We start from the raw sequence: 21589 nt of genomic DNA on the forward strand, positions 1-21589 counted from the left end.
GCGATCACCCTCACCAGTAGATCACGTAGAGGAGCCTGTACGCCAGTACTATAGAGTTACAAATACTGGTGGCATCTTCCATGATGATGAAGGAAGGGATGTAATGGCGTACATGAGGAGCATCGTGCATGCGACGTATAAAGATTGTTTCATCTACTTCAAAAATCAGAAAAGCGGCTTGTGGCAGGAGGTGTTGAGGGCAATCCATAGGAGGTATCCAAATCCTGAGGATCAACAATTCTCAGATAATTGGGGATGCACAAAAGTGAGGGATTTGCTTCACAACAAAAGATCCCACCTTATGACACGCGCTAGGGACTCACTACGGAGGCAGGAGAAGGGGCGTGGAGCCTATAGCCAACCACCTCTGTGCCACTGCATAGAGTGGAAGAAAGCCAATAAGAAAGTAGTAGAGCAAGTGAAGAGTCGCCAGCACACAGAGGCGCGACGGATCCAAATGGAAACCATGGGATCGTTGCATTACGAGAGTCGTGGGAGGCAGAGTTTGTAAGTATATTTTGATTTCTAGTTTTTTGAAATTTATATTTCTTTCAATTCTTTATATAATTTGTTCTAATACATTGTGTCTCATAATTTTTTGTATATATCATAATTGTTTTGCAGACTACTATCGTTGGTAGGATACCTACTCCTAGAGAGATAGGTTACCATCGAGGCCATAACCGCGCAGCCACATGACTTCACTTCTATGAGGAGGGTCTCATCACTGAGGACCAATACAACCGGGCTATGAGGATTTGACAGCCAGAGGAGGTATGTTTTTCTTACTTTCCTATTAAAAGTATAGCTAATTATAACTTTTTCTCCATCATGTCTACGTAAACAACCTTGATCTTTTGTGTGTGTAGGCAAACCCGAATGTGGAGCATAGCGAGGAGGGGGATATCGACGCTAGTAGCCATGGTGGTACTAGCGAAGATGTTTCTTCTTCAGATTCGTAGAGGAGCACCATACCTCCTCTATGGCCTTGTTTTCTTGTATATGTATGATCCATCTTTGAGCCTACTGCTTGCGGCCACGCTTTAGGTCGCAAGCACTTAAACTTTCCATGTAAATGCTTTTGATCTGTAATGAATACATGGACTTTTATTTTCAATTCTCGTGCTTTTAGATCCATTGTCTTTTTCCCAAATGCACAATCTGATGTATGGGAGGGCGAAAAAAAAAACCAGAGAGCATGTGGTTGCAAAAGTTCTGTTTTACGCATCTATCCGTGCATCTAAATTGCAGAAAATGCGTGTTTATAAGCGCGTCTACAATGCAGAGTACACGCGCTAGATAATTCAAATTTAAAAATAAATTAAATATCTTTTTTTAAATGAGATTTTTTGTTTTTCGTTCGCGTCTACGGGTGCTTGTAAAAGCGCGTCTATAAGCGTGTCTATATGCCCTTTCCTTTATGTTGTATCTCATCTAGTATAGTTTATATACAATGTATTATGTTAGAAGAAGATATTAGATAAACGAGCAAGAAAATATTTGGCCTATATCTCTCTTCTTTTATTCTTGTACGAGCTTCTCCTTGCATGTATTATGTATGTTCAATGCACTAGCTCAAGCAAGTCTCCCCACTATGCCATTTGCAACATTAAATAACATCTTTTCCGTAATGAACTCACAAGTTTTACTTAAAACTAATTTAAAACTTCCCACATGTATGTAAGTATGAATTTTTAATCAAGATATAAACTAATATATCACTTTAAATGAACTCACATGCTAGTTTACATACTTTTAGGTGGACCCCCTAGAATAAGATAGCATAGGTAGAACATTTACGAGTATCTAGATCTAGTAGAATGTCATTATCCATGTGGAAGAAGTAAAATTAAACAAAAGGGAGTTGGAACCTATTTGAAATATAGGAGTAGTTAGCTTTGTGAGACAAGGTAACGGGAGAAGTCGATTTTATAGCACTTTCAAAATCTTGTAGTTTCCACAATAAGGGGGTAGAAATTTACCCTCATTGAATAGATAGGCAATTATCATTCAAAGTAATCAGCACAACTGTATAGAAAAATGGACCACTTACACTACATAAGAAATTACAAGGATAAGTGGTTAGTTTTGAGAGGTCAAAAAAATGGCATGTAATCAATATACATCTCCCAATGAGCACGAGCTCGGCCGGCTAGATAATTCCATGAGAAATGTGAGGTCAAGAGTTCAAATGCTACGATTGAGTGGGTTAATGGTGCCTTACACAAAGAAGTGCAAAGAATGACATGAAGCTCAATCACAACCATTTCAGAAATTGATGTATTAAAAGAAAAACAATCCATATGAGTAACATATGGGTGTTCAAGATATAGTAGGGGAATGGACAAGATGAAGAAACTTTTATACGGCCATGGTTTTAAGGTTTGTGTATTCAGGAGAGGGTTACATGGACATCATAGGTTTGCCTATTCAGGAGTGGCTTATATGGATTTACAAGGAGATTAAGGGTTGTGTATCCAGGAGTGGGTTATATGGACACCGAGGAAGGTTATTTGTATGTAATGAAACTCGGGGGATTAGGCATCATGGGTAAGATGGACATCCTCTCGGAACCATAAGTGGAATTCCTCATCAATATCATTCATGGAGGAGGAGGAGGGCAGGCCCTGAGGATGCTCGGGCGCCCACAGGCGCGTCCGAGGGTTGGGCGCCCACCAGCCATGGCGTGATGCATAGGATGAAAATGGCGTGCCCTCCTCACCTTCACGACGCCTGATCACCATCTCACCATCCGGATGCTGCTCATCACATGCGCTGCTACCGCGCCCGCTTGCACGTTCGGATAGCGTCTCTGCAGCATCTGTTGAGCAGTGTGAAGCATTCGCTGATCTGCGCCTGCGGCTAATAGAGATCAGCTTCTACTACCACATAATTGCAGCACAACAGAACCACCTGATTATTATCAATCCCTTGATAGCTAGATAGATCTGGATTATCTTTACTAATAATCAGCAGTGAAGTATAACTGACCCGCGTAGCTAGGTCGCGATTTTCCTTATAACGGATGAATGATCAGCATGTTTAATAACTCACCCGCATAGCGCCTTCCAAAGCGGATGCCTGATATTTCTGAGGATGTTGTCTCTCAGTACCCAGCTGGACATGTAACTAGACCCTGCAATAGTATAAGCCATCAAGACAGTACTGAATCCTTCTACATCCAAAGCAGTCAGATCACCGAGCTTTTGCGCCTCGTATTGCCATTATCTCTCGGGTTCTTCTCCTTGCCTTGTTGGGTGCACGTGGGCGGACTATGACATGCCAAAAATTTGTAATCTAATCAATCTGTTGGAACTTGGGGGCCAGGGTGGCTTGTATGTTTGTTCAAATCCCTTATCCTCGTTAGGATTTCACCGTTGTCAATGTATCTGTATGAGATATTCGCCATTAAATCTATTCTTGTAGTTGATTATAAAACCTTTCATCGGTTTTGTAGTCACGATCACTATTAGCATTATTAGAAAACATCTAATAGAACAAAGAAACTTCGCCCTTCAATCACGTCGACCTTTCCGGAAGGAAGACCCTCCCTAGAACATACCTCACCTAGAGATACTCATGTCCAAAACGTTCTTCCCACATGGACATGCTATGACCGAAATACAAGTGTGTTTATTTTATAAACTAAATCCTTAACACTGTAGAACGGTAACCGTACGATTTCTTTTGTATTCCACAAATAAGTTTCTATATGGCATGACATGCAAGTCGAATCTCTCTCTCTCTCTCTCTCTCTCTCTCTCATATGTGTGTGTGTATGCTGCATATATGCACATACAAACACAATGCACACACACATACACAAATGCACACCCTCTCTAAATGTCATCTATCTATTAATTATAACACAAATGCAGTTCAAATCAAACATCTTCACTAAGCACTTGTTTATTTGTGTCATAATAGTTGTGATATACCCGCCCCTTGCCAAGATAGGTGGGCAAGGAGGCTTAGAAGTTGCTCAAATGCCTTTCTTGAGTAGCACCATTTAGTACAATCAGGATTCTTAGACTTTGCTTGTTAAGTAGCTTCCAAGTCTAGTTTTTGTAGAGCAGAATGTCAGAGCCTCGGCCCATTAGGATTGACCTAAGGAATCTATGACCTATCAATCTCCATCAACAATCTAATGTCACTCCGCCAAGAAAGGTAACTTTGTAACCGATCAAGATTGAGAGCGTGATAGCATTGCACTGATTCAAAGAGAGTGAGAGATGAAGGGCACTTTAGCATCCACCTCTCTACCTCATCATAATCTTACTTTGCACCCCTAAAGTGCTACTAGCTAGGTTGTATGACTCAACCTTAAACAATCATCATTCGGCTCTGTTCTTATAAAACTCCATTAGGAAAGCCCTAACTGTAATATACCCACATATCAGTTGTCATTAATACAAAAAAGCTATCATTGATGGGTTTAATATGTTCGATATTTTAAAAAAAACAAATTCTTGTTTGCCTCGAGCCAAACAAAACTTGCACATAATGATGTCAAGTTAGTAGTTCGAACATGAAAATAATCTTTTGTTAGTAAAAAATAAGTCTAAAAATAGTTAGTATTTAGTAACTATTTTTTAGAATTTTTAAATTAATTATTTCATTTTAAAAAGAGAAAGTTATAAAAAGAAAAGAGAAATAAAAAAGAAGAAGCCTCAGTGCAGTTAGAGACTGAGTATCTCAGCACAACTGAAGTTCAGTGTTGAAAACTTTCAGTAAAAAGGAGAGAGTGCTAGGGTATCTCAACCAATAGAGCATAAGGATGATTATTTTCAGTCCATAGAGTTCTTTGTGATGCATATGCACCGTGATTTGAGATTAGGAGAGCAAAAAAAGGTCACAATGTACACTAAGCATGAGAATATGGACAAGAAAGTTAAGTTAGTTTTACATGTTTACTATGCTTAGATGGCGATGAGAAGATGAGAAGAGCTGTAGGGCAACCAAGCTTGCGAGATCCTACACAAATTGGTCACAAATTCTCAGCATAGATATTAGTAGAGTTGGAAACTGGGAATGATGATTTTTTTCTTCCTATAGAGAGGAAATACTTTATAGATATGTTGGAAAAGCATGGTAAAGAATTTTTACCCAAATGAGATTGATGGGTGTGTTGATCCTGGGGTAGTGCCTCGGATGGTTATCTTCACTATTCTCCACATTCCCTAGAATCTTTGTCCCATTCTAGCGTCAAAGGTGCACTTATCGAAGTTGATAGAATTATTAAATGAGAAGATTCAAATGGGCATTCTTGAGCCATATTCAATGCCCTATTTGAATTGCTGGTTTAGCGTACCTTTTAAAAATGATGCTCTTGGATTCATATATGATTTACAGCTAGTAAATAGAGTGACAATTAGAAATGTTGGTGCTAGTCTAAACGTGGACAATTTTGCTCAAGCGATCACGCTATTTATTCTCTTGGTGATCTATATTGTGGGTATGATTAGTTTCAACTTGTATTAGAGAGTAGAGACTTGACCACCATGAAGACACCATTGGGCCTTGTTCAAATCGGTACTTTACCACAAGGAGCCACAAATTCAATTGCTCATATAATGAATGCTATGAATAGGATCTTGCATGACTTCATTGTATAGTTGACTATGCCTTTTTTAGATGATATACCTATTAAAGGTTGCATGGAGGAAGAAAAAGATGAATCTTTGGATGCTTTTTCTTACAAACACTATGTTGTTGATCATATTATGAATTGTGATAGGAACTTGACTAGGTTGGAGGAGGTAAAATTGACCTTATCAGGACCAAAGTCTATTTTTGGAGTAAATGAGGTGCTTATTGTTGGATACATGGGTGCTTATTATGGCAAGAAGCCATCTCTTGCTAAGGTGGATGCTATCAAGAAGATTGGAGAGCTTTGTACATCAATTTTTGAAGTGTTGGTGAAAAAGGATGTATCACACTTTGTGGAGACATGCAAGGAGTGTCTATTGTACTCTTGAGTGTGGCATAGGGATGAGTTGCATTTTGTGTATCCACTTTGTATGCACTACAAGTGGGTCATTGATTTTATTACTATGCCAATTAGGCTTTGGCACATAATGTATATAGTGCTTGCAAGGGCATATCTTACCAATCAGGTTGAGGGAAGAAGAGCATTAAGGATAAAGGCTATGAGTGTCATATGCAAGTTTTTCCTTGATGAGATCTTTTGTAGGTATGGTTATGTGGGGAAGTTTAATGTAGATCATGGAGAGTTGGATGCAAATGAGGCTAGGAAATTCTTCTCCAAACATGGCATTAAACTAGCTTTGGCTTCTGCAAATAATCCAAAATAAAATGGGAAGAGCTAGAGAGGTGATCCACCTATAGTGAAGTCTTTATCCAAATCTTGTGGTGAATTCTGTACAAAGGCTCTCGAAGAGAATTTGTAGACCTCTTCAAAAGAAGATAAGAAGATTGTTCCCTAAATAGTTGGATATAATACCTCAATATTTCTCAAGGTTTCCTTGTCTTAATACAATTCAATTATCAAAATCCATGTATCTTTCCCCCATGGATGAATCAAGTATACAAACTCCATGTATCTTGCCTCGATGGGTTGGTACCTCCTCTTAAGTCTCTATAATCAAACATGTACGATTTTCGTTGGTAGCTCATGGCTTACTCATGTTCAAATGATCTTGCGGGTATTTGTTTTGTTCTTATTTCTTGTTGGAAGAACTTGTAAGATGAACCTTTGATCTTATTAGACTTTGGGTGTTTCATTCTCTACACAAACTTCTTAACATTGGTGCCATGCTTCATGATGTATGGCTCTTCTCCGATCTTCTTGGGGTCTTGGACTGAGACTTCATGATTACACCTATTTTATGGCCTGAGATATTTTAAAAAAAGGACTTGGGTAACTTTCTTGGCTTGTTGTAAATATTTACTTAGCTTGATGTTTGGATGAGGGTAGTCAAAAAGTGTATCGATTTGAGCCAAGTACCAAGCCATATACTTTAATTAGTGCTCCTTGTCTCTTCTCATTATGTTGTATTTAGGGTTTTCTCCTTGCATTGCTCACACACACAATCAAAGGCTTGCATGTGAAAAATGTGTGACTAAATCAAAATCCTTTTGGTGTATAATTGTAGAATGTGTCTTCCACACTTGAAGGAACACACAAAAAGAGTCTACAGAGGATCTAGGTAAGCAAAAGGTAAGTAAATTATCACATGAAGTAGAGGAAGCTAAAAAACTTATAGAACTGCAATGAAACCTCAATGCACTAAAAGAAGCTAGCAAGAGAAAATAAAGCCAAGCCTCCAAGAGAAGTCCAATAGAAACCTCTCAGTCTCAAGCACTAGAATGACATCAAAGATGAGAAGAAAAAGATTCCCGACAACCCACAATAAGCTGGACTTAGAGCACAATAATAAAATGGCAAGAAGAAAAAATAGATGCCAATATCAACCATGTCTAAGAAAGGTGGGGACAAATATCATTTTCAAACTAGCCAAGAAGGGTAAGGCTACATTAGAAGAGGAGAAGGTTGTAGAAAAATTCAAAGAGGAATCAATACGAAGGAAATAGGAGGAACAAAAGCAAAGAAAACAAGACAAAGAGAAGGAGTTAAGAAGGAAAGAAGTAGAGGATCTAGCCCTAGCTATTACAAGATCAATTGAGTAGCCAACAAGGACTAAAGATGTAGCACGTATGGGCCCTAATTTAGAAATCTTCATAGAGAAATTCCACAACCTCCTCTAGTAGTAGGGAAAGGCAAGGCTCCTTAGAAAGCCTGATCACCTCAATCATGATCATCACACTATCGATTCCATTAACTACAACTAAAGGCAACTCTAAAAGCAAACTAAAAGACATAGTGTATGAGCTAGAGTTGAAATTTGCTACCCTCTCCTAAAAGCAAGATTAGAGAAAGTCACTAGTACAAGTACTGAAATATAAATAGACAAGATGAGAGAGAGGAAAGCAATCAACATTGCACACACACAATGAAGACTTGAGTACATAGAGAAGCAAGGCTAAAATAATCTTATTCTTCTATTTTATTCCTCCATATGAAAATACTTAGTCTATAACATGATAAGAAAACTAATATTGAAACATGACTCATTTACAATCATGATAAACCATACAACCAATCGAATTGAATAAAGATACATATGGAGAAAATAGAGAAGAATAGAAATCTATAAAATATTTGATCAAGCTTATAGAGTAGGAGTAGTGGAATATCACAAATATACACTCCCATATGTAGTGTGAATCTCCCGACCAACCCTAAGCTTATGTCATGTACATGATAAGGGATCCCAATCTCACTCTCATTCACATTCACAATCACAATCACAATTATAATTAGAATCTCAAATTTATGGATGAAGATGAAGAAAATGATAGCCCGTCTCAGCTAATTGTATTCTATATAAATCCATGAATTGCCTGAGAAGCATATATCAATCATATGGCTCTTCTTAAACAATGTATTTTGCAAGAAAAGCTCTTCCAATATAACTCAAAAAGAAAGTAAGTAAGGAATATGAACTTCCTATACCTATGTAGTTTATCTTAAAAGAAATTTGTAACTTAGTTATATTATAAGTTTGTCATTTTAACTTAGAATATGGACTTTCATATACTCAAATCAATCGGAACAGACCTAGACAATAAGGCAATGTGGGCAAAATTACGAAATTAGGCTTTTTGTAAGAGAAAATGATGATTTTAGGTCATGTGTTATTAAAAGCGTGTTTTTAGTTTTTTATGACTCTTTTATACTATTTTAGGCTTTTACATATTTTGTCTCAAAAATTTATAATATTTATTATTAAAAATATCAAGAATATCATTTACAATCAATATGACAATCATATTTAACTTTTAAAGACTATATAATTTGAACAATACTACCTATTAACAAGTACATCGAAATGTATTATGATGATAACACTCTTTATTTATTATATTACAATTGATTAGGTAATATTATATACATAAGTTTTCACATGGATGGATCATAAAATGAATACATTTAATAGTTTTATGCAAAGGTTCACTACATTCGATCCCTCTTCAAATGGTCTTTTTAAACCTTATTTATTATTGTCAAATAAAATTTAGACTCATTAAGCTAAAATGTCAAAGGAAAAAGGTAAGAAAAGTATCTTTTTCATTATCTCTTTTGTTTTCATGTCTTAAGTTTGGTTATAGATCTTATCACTTACATAGATATTCATATTTAAATTCATATGTATCTTCATAAGCATGGAGTCTTAAAATCAAAGTCTTTGTTATAAAGTATCCACAAAGAGTATTCGCAATGGTTCAACATCAACTTCATAAAGTCTTGAGAATATTTAGATATCTTCTCAACGGTCCTTCACATTTAGTCTTCATAAAGTGATCACCAAATCTTTAGTTGAACCCCTTTTTTTTCTCCTTAAAAAATATTCTTCACAATAATTATAATTGTTTCAATTTAGTCTCACTCTCACTTGGAGATTGCATCTAACTACATCTAGTTAGAAATAATCATGGCTTTGTTTTCTCATTCTCATTCTCACTTAGCGTTGTGTCTTTTGCAAGACACTTATATGATCTCCTCTCCAAAGAGGTGCAATCATCTTAGGATCTCTTAAAAGAAACATTCAATCACTATTGATAATATAATATTGCAAATATATCCCATATCATAAGAGGAAGATTATCATCTCTATGTTTCCATAGTATCTATCATAATGTTTGTATATAAGAGAATACCATTGAAGATTCTCATCTCTATGTTTCCATAGTATCCATCATAATGTTTGTATATAAGAGGATATCATAGAATATGAATCAATACATCCAAAATACTAATGGTTTACATATTTCCATCATAATATGTATTGTATCTACATCTATAGATTGAAGTATCTTTGATATTTCATAGTAAGACAATTAAAATCTTTGTAAAATAAATCACATGCAAAATCAAAATCAAACTGAATTTTCCTCCCTCCCACCCTCTCTATCATATTTGTATGTATATTCTCTCATTTAATCCACACTCAATTACAACACATTATTGGCTGAAAATATGAGTCTAGTTTTTACTATATATATAGTCATATATATTTTAAAAAATAAATTATAGATAATAAATAACATTTAAAATATATATAAATAAATACACCACCTTATAATACAAATCATATACTATCTAGTTACATAATAAGACTCATAAATCAATTACTAAAAGTATCTTATCAATAGTTAACTGTGGTAAATACTAGCTCATGGCTAAAATCTACAAAGCAGTAACTCTATTAAATTTAACATTCTCTTATGTATATCGTTACTTTATTTTTCTTTCTATATGATTCATATAATTTTGAAAGGAATAAATATAGAAAATATGTTAAAATTTATCAATATAAGTAAGAGAAGTAGGAACTTGCCTATTGAGTGTCATATAGCTTGAAGATTGTTAAGAGAGTTGCATCATATACTACTCAAAGTTATCAAATGTAATGGTCATAATTCTTATTTTCCAAATTTGTTTTGAGATTCAATACTCCATGAAATATAATATAAGAACTATATAATAAATAATCCTCATAAAATGAGTTATTATTTACTACTTCTCTCATTTGGAGAAAAGTTATAAATCAAAGGTTTTTGATATCCAAGGTCCATATGAGATTTAAATTTATCAATTCTATCATATCTACAAAATTGAAAAGGTAAGCCTATGAGTGGCAACAAAAGAGATAAGATACCTCCATTTCTCTCTTGTGCTACTTTTATAACTAAGTTAATTAGAGCGTACATTTTATTAAAAATATATATCTATAAAATAAGAAATTTTCTCTCTAACAAAATCTTATTTAATTTAAAAAACTTAAAAAATAATAATCATATCACTCTCAAATCAAGTATTCACTAGACTCAAGAAAATAATTACTTTAAGCTTGGAACTCTCAATAAAATATTTTAAAAATTTAACTAAAAAAAGAACTCTTAATTTGTCTATTAAAAATATTAAATAACCAAGAAGCATTTTTAATGAATATTTTAAATATTTAATGGATAATCTTTCAATTTCTTATTTTTTTAAAAATCATTAAACACATAATCATTATCTTTCTATTTTAAGAGAATTCCCTTTAATTATATTTCTTACTAGAATAAAACATTAACATTCTAAACAACCCTAAATAGATTTAAAAATTATGTTTCAATAAGTGATAGAAACTATTTTTTATAGTCATACAGACAAAGAATAGAAACAAACAATCACACCTTAGTCACTTTAGATTAGCTATATAATTATATGTCTAATAAGAATGATATGTTTTTACGTGCTTTATGAGTAGAGTAATTTCCAAATATACTCAAGAATAAGAGCTTTCTTTTTTTGAAACAAACTCTTTGTTAAGAGTTAGAACAAGATAAAAATTTAATTAAAAACTCTTTCTATAAAAATGAGATAGAAATTATAGTATTTAATCAATATAAAAATATGCATAATAATATTTAAAGAATAAAACTAATAAAAGACAGGAAGAAACTTATATATTTTAACTGTCATGAAGAATCGTAAGGGAAACATCAAATTCAAAGACCACATAATCCCAAATAATCCTTGCATCACTATTGTGTTTCATATTATAGATATCATTTTCATATTTATCTCCATCACTTCCTTGTTGGTTGTCTATCTTTGTTCTCTCAACTGTCAACTTCATAGTAGTCAAATCTTCTCTGATTGTCCTTTCTAAGTTTTCTATATTTAAGTCCATTATGAAATCATCCTCCTTAATGGAAGATTCTCCAATATATTCTTTAAAAGATCTCTCTCTTCTCTTTACTTGTTGTTGTGACCTAGATTGTTGAGACGGCTCCCCAATTGATCTGCCCATACCAATCATACTTTTTGCTTCACCTCCTAGATTCACAATGATCTCTAGTGTCTTTGAAACTTCCTTGCTGACTTATTCTCTTCTCAAATTAGCAAGAATACATTATATAAGATCTTCTTGCTCCTTAAATCTTTGCTCCAAGCTTCCTATCTTCACAGATCAAAACTACTCTAGTACCACATGTAACATGACTCCTTCACAATTATGATAGATCATATTGTCAATCAAGCTTAATAAAGATACATGTGGAAAAAATAGAGAATAAGAGAAATCTATATAATATTTGATTAAGTTTATGGAGTAGAAGTAGTGAAATATCACAAGCATACACTCCAATATGGAGCTGAAACCTCACCCACAAGCTTATGTCACCATAGTAGAGCCACCATTATAAGTTGTAGTAGGGCCACCGTTGTCGGCCACCACGGGAGCTTTGTCACTCACAGTACGCTCACTAGATTCAGAAGAGTGTTGAGCTTTTGCTCTCAGTAGGTGCCTTCTTGATAGGAAGCTTGGAACGTGCCATGGTTGTGATGATGAAGGATAGAAAGGTGGAGGGTAGAGTGAAGAGTAATGGGGAAAAATTAAAGGAGAGACTTGACTTAAATACAAAAATTCTAAACTTACTATGGTGTAAATGAACTTTGAAATTATCACCCCATCCCTACCTCTCTCTGTCTCCTACCTCCCCCTCATGCCCCTCTCTCTATAGACTAGTGAATTTTCCAAGGTTTGAAATTTTCATATCTTTGTCTTAGGATTTCAAAATTGACTTTTCATAATTAAAAAACATAGTTCGAAATCAAATTTGAAAAACATAGTGACAAACCTTCGAAATTTTAAACAAATTTTGCAAGACATCTTATGTTAAAGATAGGAGTATTGATGTGTCATATCCTTAGTACATGTGCTCTCTTGTGAACTCTACATGCATCAAAAGTATTATCTTTATCTAGATCTCCATTTCTTGCCTTCTCTCTCTTAGGTTTCCAACCATTCTATGTGGCGTTTTCTGGCTGTGTTGTCTTCATATCTTGCTTTTCTCACTTCATATATTGCCCTACTTGTAAATTCCACTCAAGAGGTTTTGGGCTTCTTTTCTTTTTCCTCGTACCGTATCTCTAATCTCATATACCACCATTATAATAATTGCCTCATAGAATTGGAATCATTGATGCCACCTCCATGATTAGTTGCCTTTTGAAAAGCATAGCAAGCTTGCCAATGAGACCATTCCATGCCTTGAGTTGACCATATTGCCAAACTTCCTTGATCTGCAAAGTATGGACCATGTGCTTCAAGTATATGCTACATAAGAAGAGAGATTAGAAATACAAACTAATTCGAAATGATGATATTTTTTTGTAATGGTGACAATACTAACCATATAGTGTGTTATGCTATTTGTAGTCCATGCCTCCACCATGGACTTATGAAATTTAGCAATTGTCTCTTTAAATGTATTGGCATCACCATCCCTAAACCTCAACTTTTGTAAGAGAGCTACTAATCTATCTAGGTGTATCCACACGTGCCTTTGCAATCCTCATAATTCGTCCCACATTGCTCCAATCTGGAACAACAAGGTGCAACTTTTTCCATGCCTCATACTTCCTTGGTTGTTTTACAAGTATATTGCCTTCCTCATCTCGAGGTGGAGATGGTTTATAAGGGATATTTCCACTCTTGCCCAATTTTTTCTCATCCTTTTTTATTTCTACTTGGCCCTCGTGCAATCCAACTTCAGAGAGGACTTGTTCTACCTTCTTGGATGTAGCATCAACTTCTGACACGAGCTGCATCTTGTATGCAAAGCAGCATATATATTCATATACTAGCTTCTCAATTATTCTAACCAAACAATGCAAAATGCAAAAGTGAACCCTTGTTAGTGGTATTTCCAAAATAGGGCGCCAGTTTGGATCCACTAGAACTAGCATTCCATTTCTCATGACTTTTTGATCACGTGTTGGAGCACCTTGTTGTCTCGGCCTTGGCAAGCCATTCTTTCTTTCCATCTTTCCCTTTCTTCCTATTTTGCATGCAGTATATGCACGGAAATTTTGCATTCGCTGCATTTGATAAACCAAACCTACACTTCAATGATTTTAAATCACCTGTAAGATGCCATTCAACTTGATAGTCCCCAAACCCCTCCATGTGTGAAATTGCTCCATTATTTTGTTGTTGAATAACATTGGGTATATTAGTGAGGTTTAAAAAAACTTTAAGTACTTCATGGTCCTCCTTTGGTACTTTAAATGCTGCAAGCCACCATATTTCATTCTCCGATTGTATGCTAAAGTATAAAAGATGGTTTTTATCGATGTTGGGATCCAATGCTCGATTCATAAGTGTTATACTCACACATTCAAGTTTTTTCCCCTTAATAATCTCACTCTCATCAAGTTTGAGGACAAATTTAAGCTTGCCTCTACATTCTTCCATAGACATATTGTAGAACTTGACCATAGCAATCTGAACCCTACATATATCCAATACAAAGTTGTTGGATGCATTCAATACAAATGCAACTTCTTTGGAACCATACTTTAATATGTGTATATTTTCCAAATGTTTTGGCTCACCAATTAGTTCTAAAACTTTCTCATTTAGTTTTGAAGCCTTCTTCACATAAAATGGTTTTGACAGAGGCATTACTCGCTTAGTTTTGAAGACTTGCTTAAAACATGTATCCAATTGTTGATAGAGCATACTGTATGACTAAGAACTCATTCCCACCTTGTCACATAATCTCTGAGCATATGTAGCAGTAAACAAGTTGCTCACATCCCTAAGATGTTCACTTGCGACACCATCTACAATGTCCCTAAATTTATGATTTTTTAATGTATTTTTTACCATATCCTTGCTTAGGACTTTGACAATAGTATCATTCTTTGCATGAGGAAACATATGTCTCATTGTAGCAGATTGAGCATATATCCATCTATGATATTGTCCTCTTCCTTTGGTTAATTGGTAAATTGGTTTAACTAATCGGATGCGCCAATGTGCTTCTTTCGTTTTTAAAGTAGGCCCAATCTCCAAAGTTTTTGTGAGCTTCCTCTTTATGTTTTGATTCTCCTTGTCCAAGTCCATAACTTTAGACTGTAACTCCATATTCTACACTTATGTAGCATGCATAGCATCTTCAATGATAGGCATTGCTTGTTGTAGGCTCTAATTCTCCCTATCCTTCTCAACCAATAATCTATCATTTTTCATCAAAGAGTACATATTCCCTTATAATCTTGTCTGCATATTTTTCAAGGCTTGATGAATTGTTGATTGTGATAGGATTTTGAGCTGTCTTGAAGAAGTGCATTTGACTCTATCAAGAGAAAAGTCAATTTCTGGAGTGGAGGAAGTATTAGTTGTTGGGCACATGTGTGGACCATATGGAAGAAAGCCCTCACTAGTAAATATTTCCACCATATGTAGGATGTGGGAGTCTTGTTTGAATGTATCCAAGATAAGATGATTTTTGGGTGCATATGTCTTTTGCTTTATATGAATTCCGCATTTTTCTCATGTGGCTGAAAGCTTATATCATCTCTTTAGAAAATGGAAAAAGTTTTGGTGGGGTAAACATCATACGAAGGCAATTCAAAAGGTAAAGAGCTTATTGATTTCATCCCCAACACTAAAGAGAGAAAACTACGAGAATGGGAAGCCTATTATTCTCACTATGGATACAAGCCGAATTGGCATTGGTTGGGCAGTGGGTCAAGAAGATGCTGATGGGAATAAGTATGCCATTTGGCTTGGAGTAGCAAAGGTCCTCAATGAACAGCAACGATGGTATTCTCAAGTCAAAAGATAGCTTTGGGATGTAGTGATAGGCCTTAAGTGTGATAAGGAGTATTTTATGGGAGCTCATGTAGTGGTAGAGACTAATTGTCTACCTCTATTGGGCATGATAGTAAATTGATCAACTCCTAATATTGCCATGTTACAGTGGATTGCATATATAAAGTCACTTAACCCTAATTTTCAGCATATTGCAAGTAGAGAAAACCATGTGGCTAACATGCTTTCACGAGCAAGGTTTGAAGATGAAGAGTGTTGAGATATTTCCAATCACACCTACTTTAGTCCCTTTGTGAGAAGCAATGAGGGCTCAAGACCAGAATCCCATATGCACAGTAGGAGAAAGTACCACCACTCAATTCCTATAAAGCATTGTACTTGCACTCTTTCTCTAATGCAATGATAGTAATCTTTTCTTTCTAGTAAAGTGTCATGTCACTGTCAATACAGAAGATTGTGTTTATGAGTCCAAGTCTCAATCTTGGAACCTAATTCACTTGTGTAATAATTTTTCCTAGTCAAAGTCAATGTCTTCATGGGTTTCTTTTTCCTCTTTCAACCTCCATAACTTTTGAATCTGCCATGCTCTAGATCCCGTGTGTTTCACATAGTATCAGAGCTCAGTTGAGCATGGCTCAACTCTCCTTTCACTCCTCTCAGCTCCTTTCCATCTCTGCTCAGCTCAGTTTGAACATTGGACCCTATCTCCAACTTCATTTGCATTCCTACCTTCAATGAAGCTTCCATGGCAGCCATAGACAGCAGTACCCTGTTAGCTTGAAGCTTCCATATCTCTCTCCACATGCTAAATCTCTCTAAACTTCCTTCCAGAGAAGTTTTTTTCTACTTCCAAATATCCTCCTTGGCACCTCAATCATTGAGATTGGGCAACTATAGCTTCAGCATTGCCTCTTTTCAAAGTTGCTGCCATAACTGTGTCTATGGACAGCACCTACCTACCTCTGTTGGAGCAGCCATATCTCATCAACCAAGTCATATCTCTTCAAGCTTTCTTCTTGAGAGTTGTTCTTCAGGTCAAGGCGCAAATTCTTGGCACAAAAATCAAGGAGATTGATGCACATCATGCCCGAAATTTGCATTTTTCCAAATCTAGGTGTAGTTTTGATAGTGACCACTTTGAAGGCTTAGATCTCTCAACTTGGGCAAAATGAGTACAAACCCTCTTAGGGGGAGTTAGACCCATTAGTAAGGGTCTTCCATCTCAAAGGGTTTGAGCAGGTTCAACCTGTGGAGCACGTGGGAGCTCATTTACCAGTCGTTGGTCCCTGTTTTGACAGGACAGCCCTAGCCACTTACCTTCAAGCTCATTTTTCCCTCATTTTCTCTCTCCTGCCACTTAAACTAAGCCAAGGCCACTCTAATCTGAATTTTTCAGCAAGTATTCAACCATCAAATTAGCAAGGAGGGAAAGCTATGAAGATTTTTTGAAAATCATCAAGTCAAACTAAAGCAACAAACATCAAATTTCAAAATAGTATCTTTTGATACTTCACTGCCATTGCTTGTGTCTTTTGACATATACAAATATCAAATAATTGCTAGTTATTCTTAGTCATTTGAAGTTAATTTGCTGCTAGTCTCTCAAGTCAAACATGGGCAAAGATTCTCCAATTGCCCGTTTCAAAGGAGTCGGGTTTCATACCTGGCAGACCCGCATCAAACTGATCCTGATGAAGAAGGGCCTCTGGGCCATTACCACTGGAAAAGAAAAGAAGCCTTGTGATGCGGATCTTGCTGTCACTTGGCAAAAGAACGATGATAAGGCTCAGGCCATTATCAAACTGGAGCTAGACGATAGCTATATCCACCATGTGGATAACTGTGAGACCTCACAGGATACATGGAAGAGACTTGACACCTTGTTCGGTGCACAGTCTAAATCATCAAAGTATGGTCTTCTGATTGAGTTTTTCAGCCTTGAAATGAAGTCCAGTACATCACTTGCCACACATCTAAATTACATGGAAGGACTTCTAACCCAACTTGCAAGAATCAACATTAAAATGGAAGAAGATGTTTGCATCGGTGTTCTACTTAAGAGTTTGCCTCCTGAATATAATAATGTATCAACAACTTTAATCAACATGTCAAATCCTAAACTTGTTGATATCCAAGCATCACTGTTAGAGGAGGAAAAGAAGCTAAAAACTAAGGAAGAACCAAGTACCTCTAGAGATGAGCATACATTATATGTTGGCAACAGGTACAAAGGCAAGAAGGATCAGCTTTTCTGTGACTTCTGCAAAAGGACCAGACACACCGAGAAGTTTTGCCATGCCAGAAAGAGGTCCCAAAAGACCTATCTAGTTGCAGTCAAAGAAGAACAAGAAAATGGAGCAAAGGAAGAAGAAGAAGAAGAAGAAGACCACGAGGAGAAGGACAAACCTCATCAGTCCTTCTATTCAAATAAACTTTTTTAGTTTTGTATTTCCTAGCCCTAATGCCTCAAACATAAACTTGTAAACTCCTCGGTTATCCTTGTACTATAGCCTCTGTACACTTTGTGAGGTCCTTGCTACAACCTCTGGATATCCATCATGTTTATGGTACCCACACTTAGCCTTTTCTGCGACAGCCACTGGTGTTTTTTCCATGTTTATGGTGTGCCCACACTTTACAGGTGTTGTTTTCACTAAAGCCTCTACACACTTTGTACTTTTGGTTGTGATTGAGGAGGGGTGTTGAGATATTTGCAATCACACCTACTTTAGTCCCTTTGTGAGAAGCAATGAGGGCTCATGACCAAAATCCCATATGCACAATAGGAGAAAGTACCACCACTCAATTCCTATAAAGCATTGTACTTGCACTCTTTTTCTAATGCAATGATAGTACTCTTTTCTTTCCAGTAAAGTGTCATGTCACTATCAATACACAAGATTGTGTTTATGAGTCCAAGTCTCAATCTTGGAACCTAATTCACTTGTGTAACAATTTTTCCTAGTCAAGGTCAATGTCTTCATGAGTTTCTTTTTCCTCTTTCAACCTCCATAGCTTCCGCATCTGCCATGCTCTAGATCCCGCGTATTTCACAAAGAGGAGTTGATGGAAGATAAAGAGGACAATGTGATAAGCGCTAAAAATAACTTTATGACAGCAGGGAATGAGTATGCAACTGGTGTTACTACATGTATACATATGAAAACAGCAAATGCAGCTGTCATTTAATGTAGGTACAATTGTCAGAGCATCAAATACAACAAGTACAACTATTGTAATAGGGATTTTAGCAGTAAGAAAAGAGCTTACAGCCATGGAGAAGAGATAGACAGTAGAGAGAAAGTATCATCAGTGATATGTTTCAATGAGAACACAATTTTTGGAAGAGTTTGTTGGAAGAGAGGGAGAGAGAAGAGTGGAGCGGAAGATGAGCCTCAACTCATTATTGTTCTTCTTCCATTATTCTTCCATCATACTAATTGAAATAGACTTACACACATAGGTATGACTAACTAAGACTAACTGTGGTTAAGTCACTGACTACACCGACTTATTAAGTGTCACACACATGTACAGCTGTATCCATCTAATGTCGATCACACACATAAAGATAGACTAACTGAAGAGTAATGGGAGCTTCATATTCTAACACTCCCCCTCAAGCTCAAACCATCTGATAAACTCCAAGTAGCTGTTTGAAATATATGAACTTTTATTTACTGAGAGACTTGGTAGATATATCTGCTACTTGGTCTTTAGTCTTCACATGAATCAACTCAATCTGTGCTGTAAGAACGATTTCTCTGATGAAATGATAGTGAACCTCAATATGTTTGGACCTAGCATGGTAGACAGGATTGCTAGCCAACATAACATTGCTGAGATTATCAAAATGCAATCTCACTCTACTTTCCAGCTATATTCCCAAGTCTTTCAATAGTTTCATCAACCAAACTGCTTCGCAAGCCGCTATTGTACTCAACTTCTGTACTAGACAATGCAACAGTAGGCTGTTTCTTACTCTCCCAACTGATCATACTACTGCCCAATCCAAATGCATAACCACTTGTTGACCTCCTAACATAGGCACAACTAGCCCAATCAGCATCAGTAAACCCTATGAAGTCAAGGGATTTTCCATATGCATAAAACATCCCATAATCTATAGTACCCTTTATATATCTCATGATCCTCTTGACTACATCTAAATGTGGTTTGTGAGGCTTCTACATGAACTGACTAATCAGCCCCACTGCAAAACATAAGTCAAGACAGGTAATAGTCAAGTATATCAAGCTGCCCACCATCTGTCGATACATCATCACATTCTCTATGTCATTCCCAACATCAATCTGTAGCTTGACATTCTGATCAAGAGGTGTCTTCATAAGCTTGCATTCAACCATACCATACTTGTGTAACATGTCATGAGCATACTGCTTCTGTAGCAGCCATATACCTTGAGGTGGCATAGAGATTACTTCAATTCCAGGAAAATACTTTAGTTCACCAAGGTCTTTGACTATGAATTTAGCCTGTAAACATGATTTAATTTTAGCAATGCCCTCTTCATCATCTCCAATGATGATAAGATTATCTACATAAACCACTAGAAACACATATCCATGATCTCTCTTCTTCGTGAATAGACTATGATCTGCATCACCCAATCTAAATCCATATTGTTGTAAATAACTGCTGATTCGAGCATTCCATGCTCTAGGTGCCTGTTTCAGTCTATATAAAACATTTTTCAGCTTACATACATGTGTAGGAAAGTCCAGGTGAACATAGCCTTCAAGCTGCTCCATATATACTTCCTCAACCAAAGCACTATTCAAGAAAGCATTCTTAACATCCATTTGCGATAATTTCCAGTCTTTGCATGCTGCCAAAGCAATGACATTTCTAAATGTTTTCTTATAGTAGGTGGTTTTGGTAGGTGAGGAAAGATGGAAAGTGACTGTGGTATTCACCAACTCTGGTTTTAATAAACCATGCATACATGACCCAGTCTAAGGCTTTATTTGCAATGTGTTTCTTTGCCTTGTTTGTTCCTTACACAAAGGCTATGGTGGATGTGATTGCACATTTATCAACACTTCCTTGGGGTTTCGTAGTAGACTCATAGCAACAATGACTTCAATTTGTTTTGGATCAATCATAATTCCAATAGAACTAACTACATGGCCCAATAGTAATTCATAGTAGGGCACTCAAAATGCACATTTTCTTGGATTTAGAACAATGAAAATTTGCTTGCAGCACTCAAAAAATTTCCTCAAAATTATTAACTGTATATCCCTAGTGGTAGCTACCCCCAAATCATCAATGAAAACTTGTAGCTCTTTTGGGGAAATGTCACCAAAGGCCATAAATAAGTATATCACCAAAGAACACTAAAATTTAAAGAGGAAAGGTTGCAATATTTTGTTGATTTGACTTTGGAAGGTGCTAGGATATTGGTCCAAAATGGCATCCCTAAGAAATGATAGAGCCCACAACTAGTCCTAAATGATGTTTTGATCTCATTACCCTCTCTCATATGGATCCAATTGTAACTAGATCTCAAGTCAATCTTCATAACAAACTTAGTCCCCTTGAGCTCATCCACTTTGAGAATAGGGTACTTATTTTTCACTATGATCTTGTTTAGATATTTGTGATCTATACACATTTTGAAAGATCCATTCTTTTTGTTTACTAACAAGACCAATGCATATGATGAAGAACTAGGCTCTATGAGACCCATCTCTAATAGCTCCTTAATTTTCTTGGCCACTTCCTTGTGCTCAAATTTGGATAATTTGTAGAGTTGTCCAATGTGACTAATCGCTTGGAGTGAGGCTCTAGATCAATAGGGAGATCGACTACTTGCTTGGGAGGTAGTGTTGTAGGCACCTAAAACAAATCCCTGTACTTCTCAATGA

General features: G+C 36.1%; 1 protein-coding gene across 4 annotated transcripts; it reads right to left on the minus strand.

Annotated features, from left to right (window-relative positions):
* Window positions 1-2031: 2031 nt before the first annotated feature.
* Window positions 2032-3408, minus strand: LOC148033378 (uncharacterized). 4 transcript variants are annotated; one of them, XR_015691460.1, is made up of 2 exons: window positions 2992-3408; window positions 2032-2856 (listed from the first exon to the last, which is right to left on the minus strand). XR_015691460.1 is itself a non-coding variant. In XM_087682277.1 (2 exons), the coding sequence occupies exons 1-2, from the start codon at window positions 3153-3155 to the stop codon at window positions 2538-2540; spliced, it is 414 nt and encodes a 137-aa protein (XP_087538403.1). In that variant the 5' UTR covers window positions 3156-3369; the 3' UTR covers window positions 2085-2537. The 4 variants fall into 4 exon arrangements, 3 of the variants coding, with proteins under 3 accessions (XP_087538403.1, XP_087538404.1, XP_087538402.1); XM_087682277.1 differs by having other exon boundaries at window positions 2085-2850; window positions 3055-3369; XM_087682278.1 differs by having other exon boundaries at window positions 2085-2879; window positions 3055-3368.
* Between the last annotated feature and the right edge of the window lie 18181 nt (window positions 3409-21589).

This window comes from Lygodium microphyllum, chromosome 7, assembly GCF_053477565.2.
Source record: "Lygodium microphyllum isolate KBCC chromosome 7, Lygodium_microphyllum_v1.1.10, whole genome shotgun sequence".
NCBI classification, from domain to species: domain Eukaryota; kingdom Viridiplantae; phylum Streptophyta; class Polypodiopsida; order Schizaeales; family Lygodiaceae; genus Lygodium; species Lygodium microphyllum.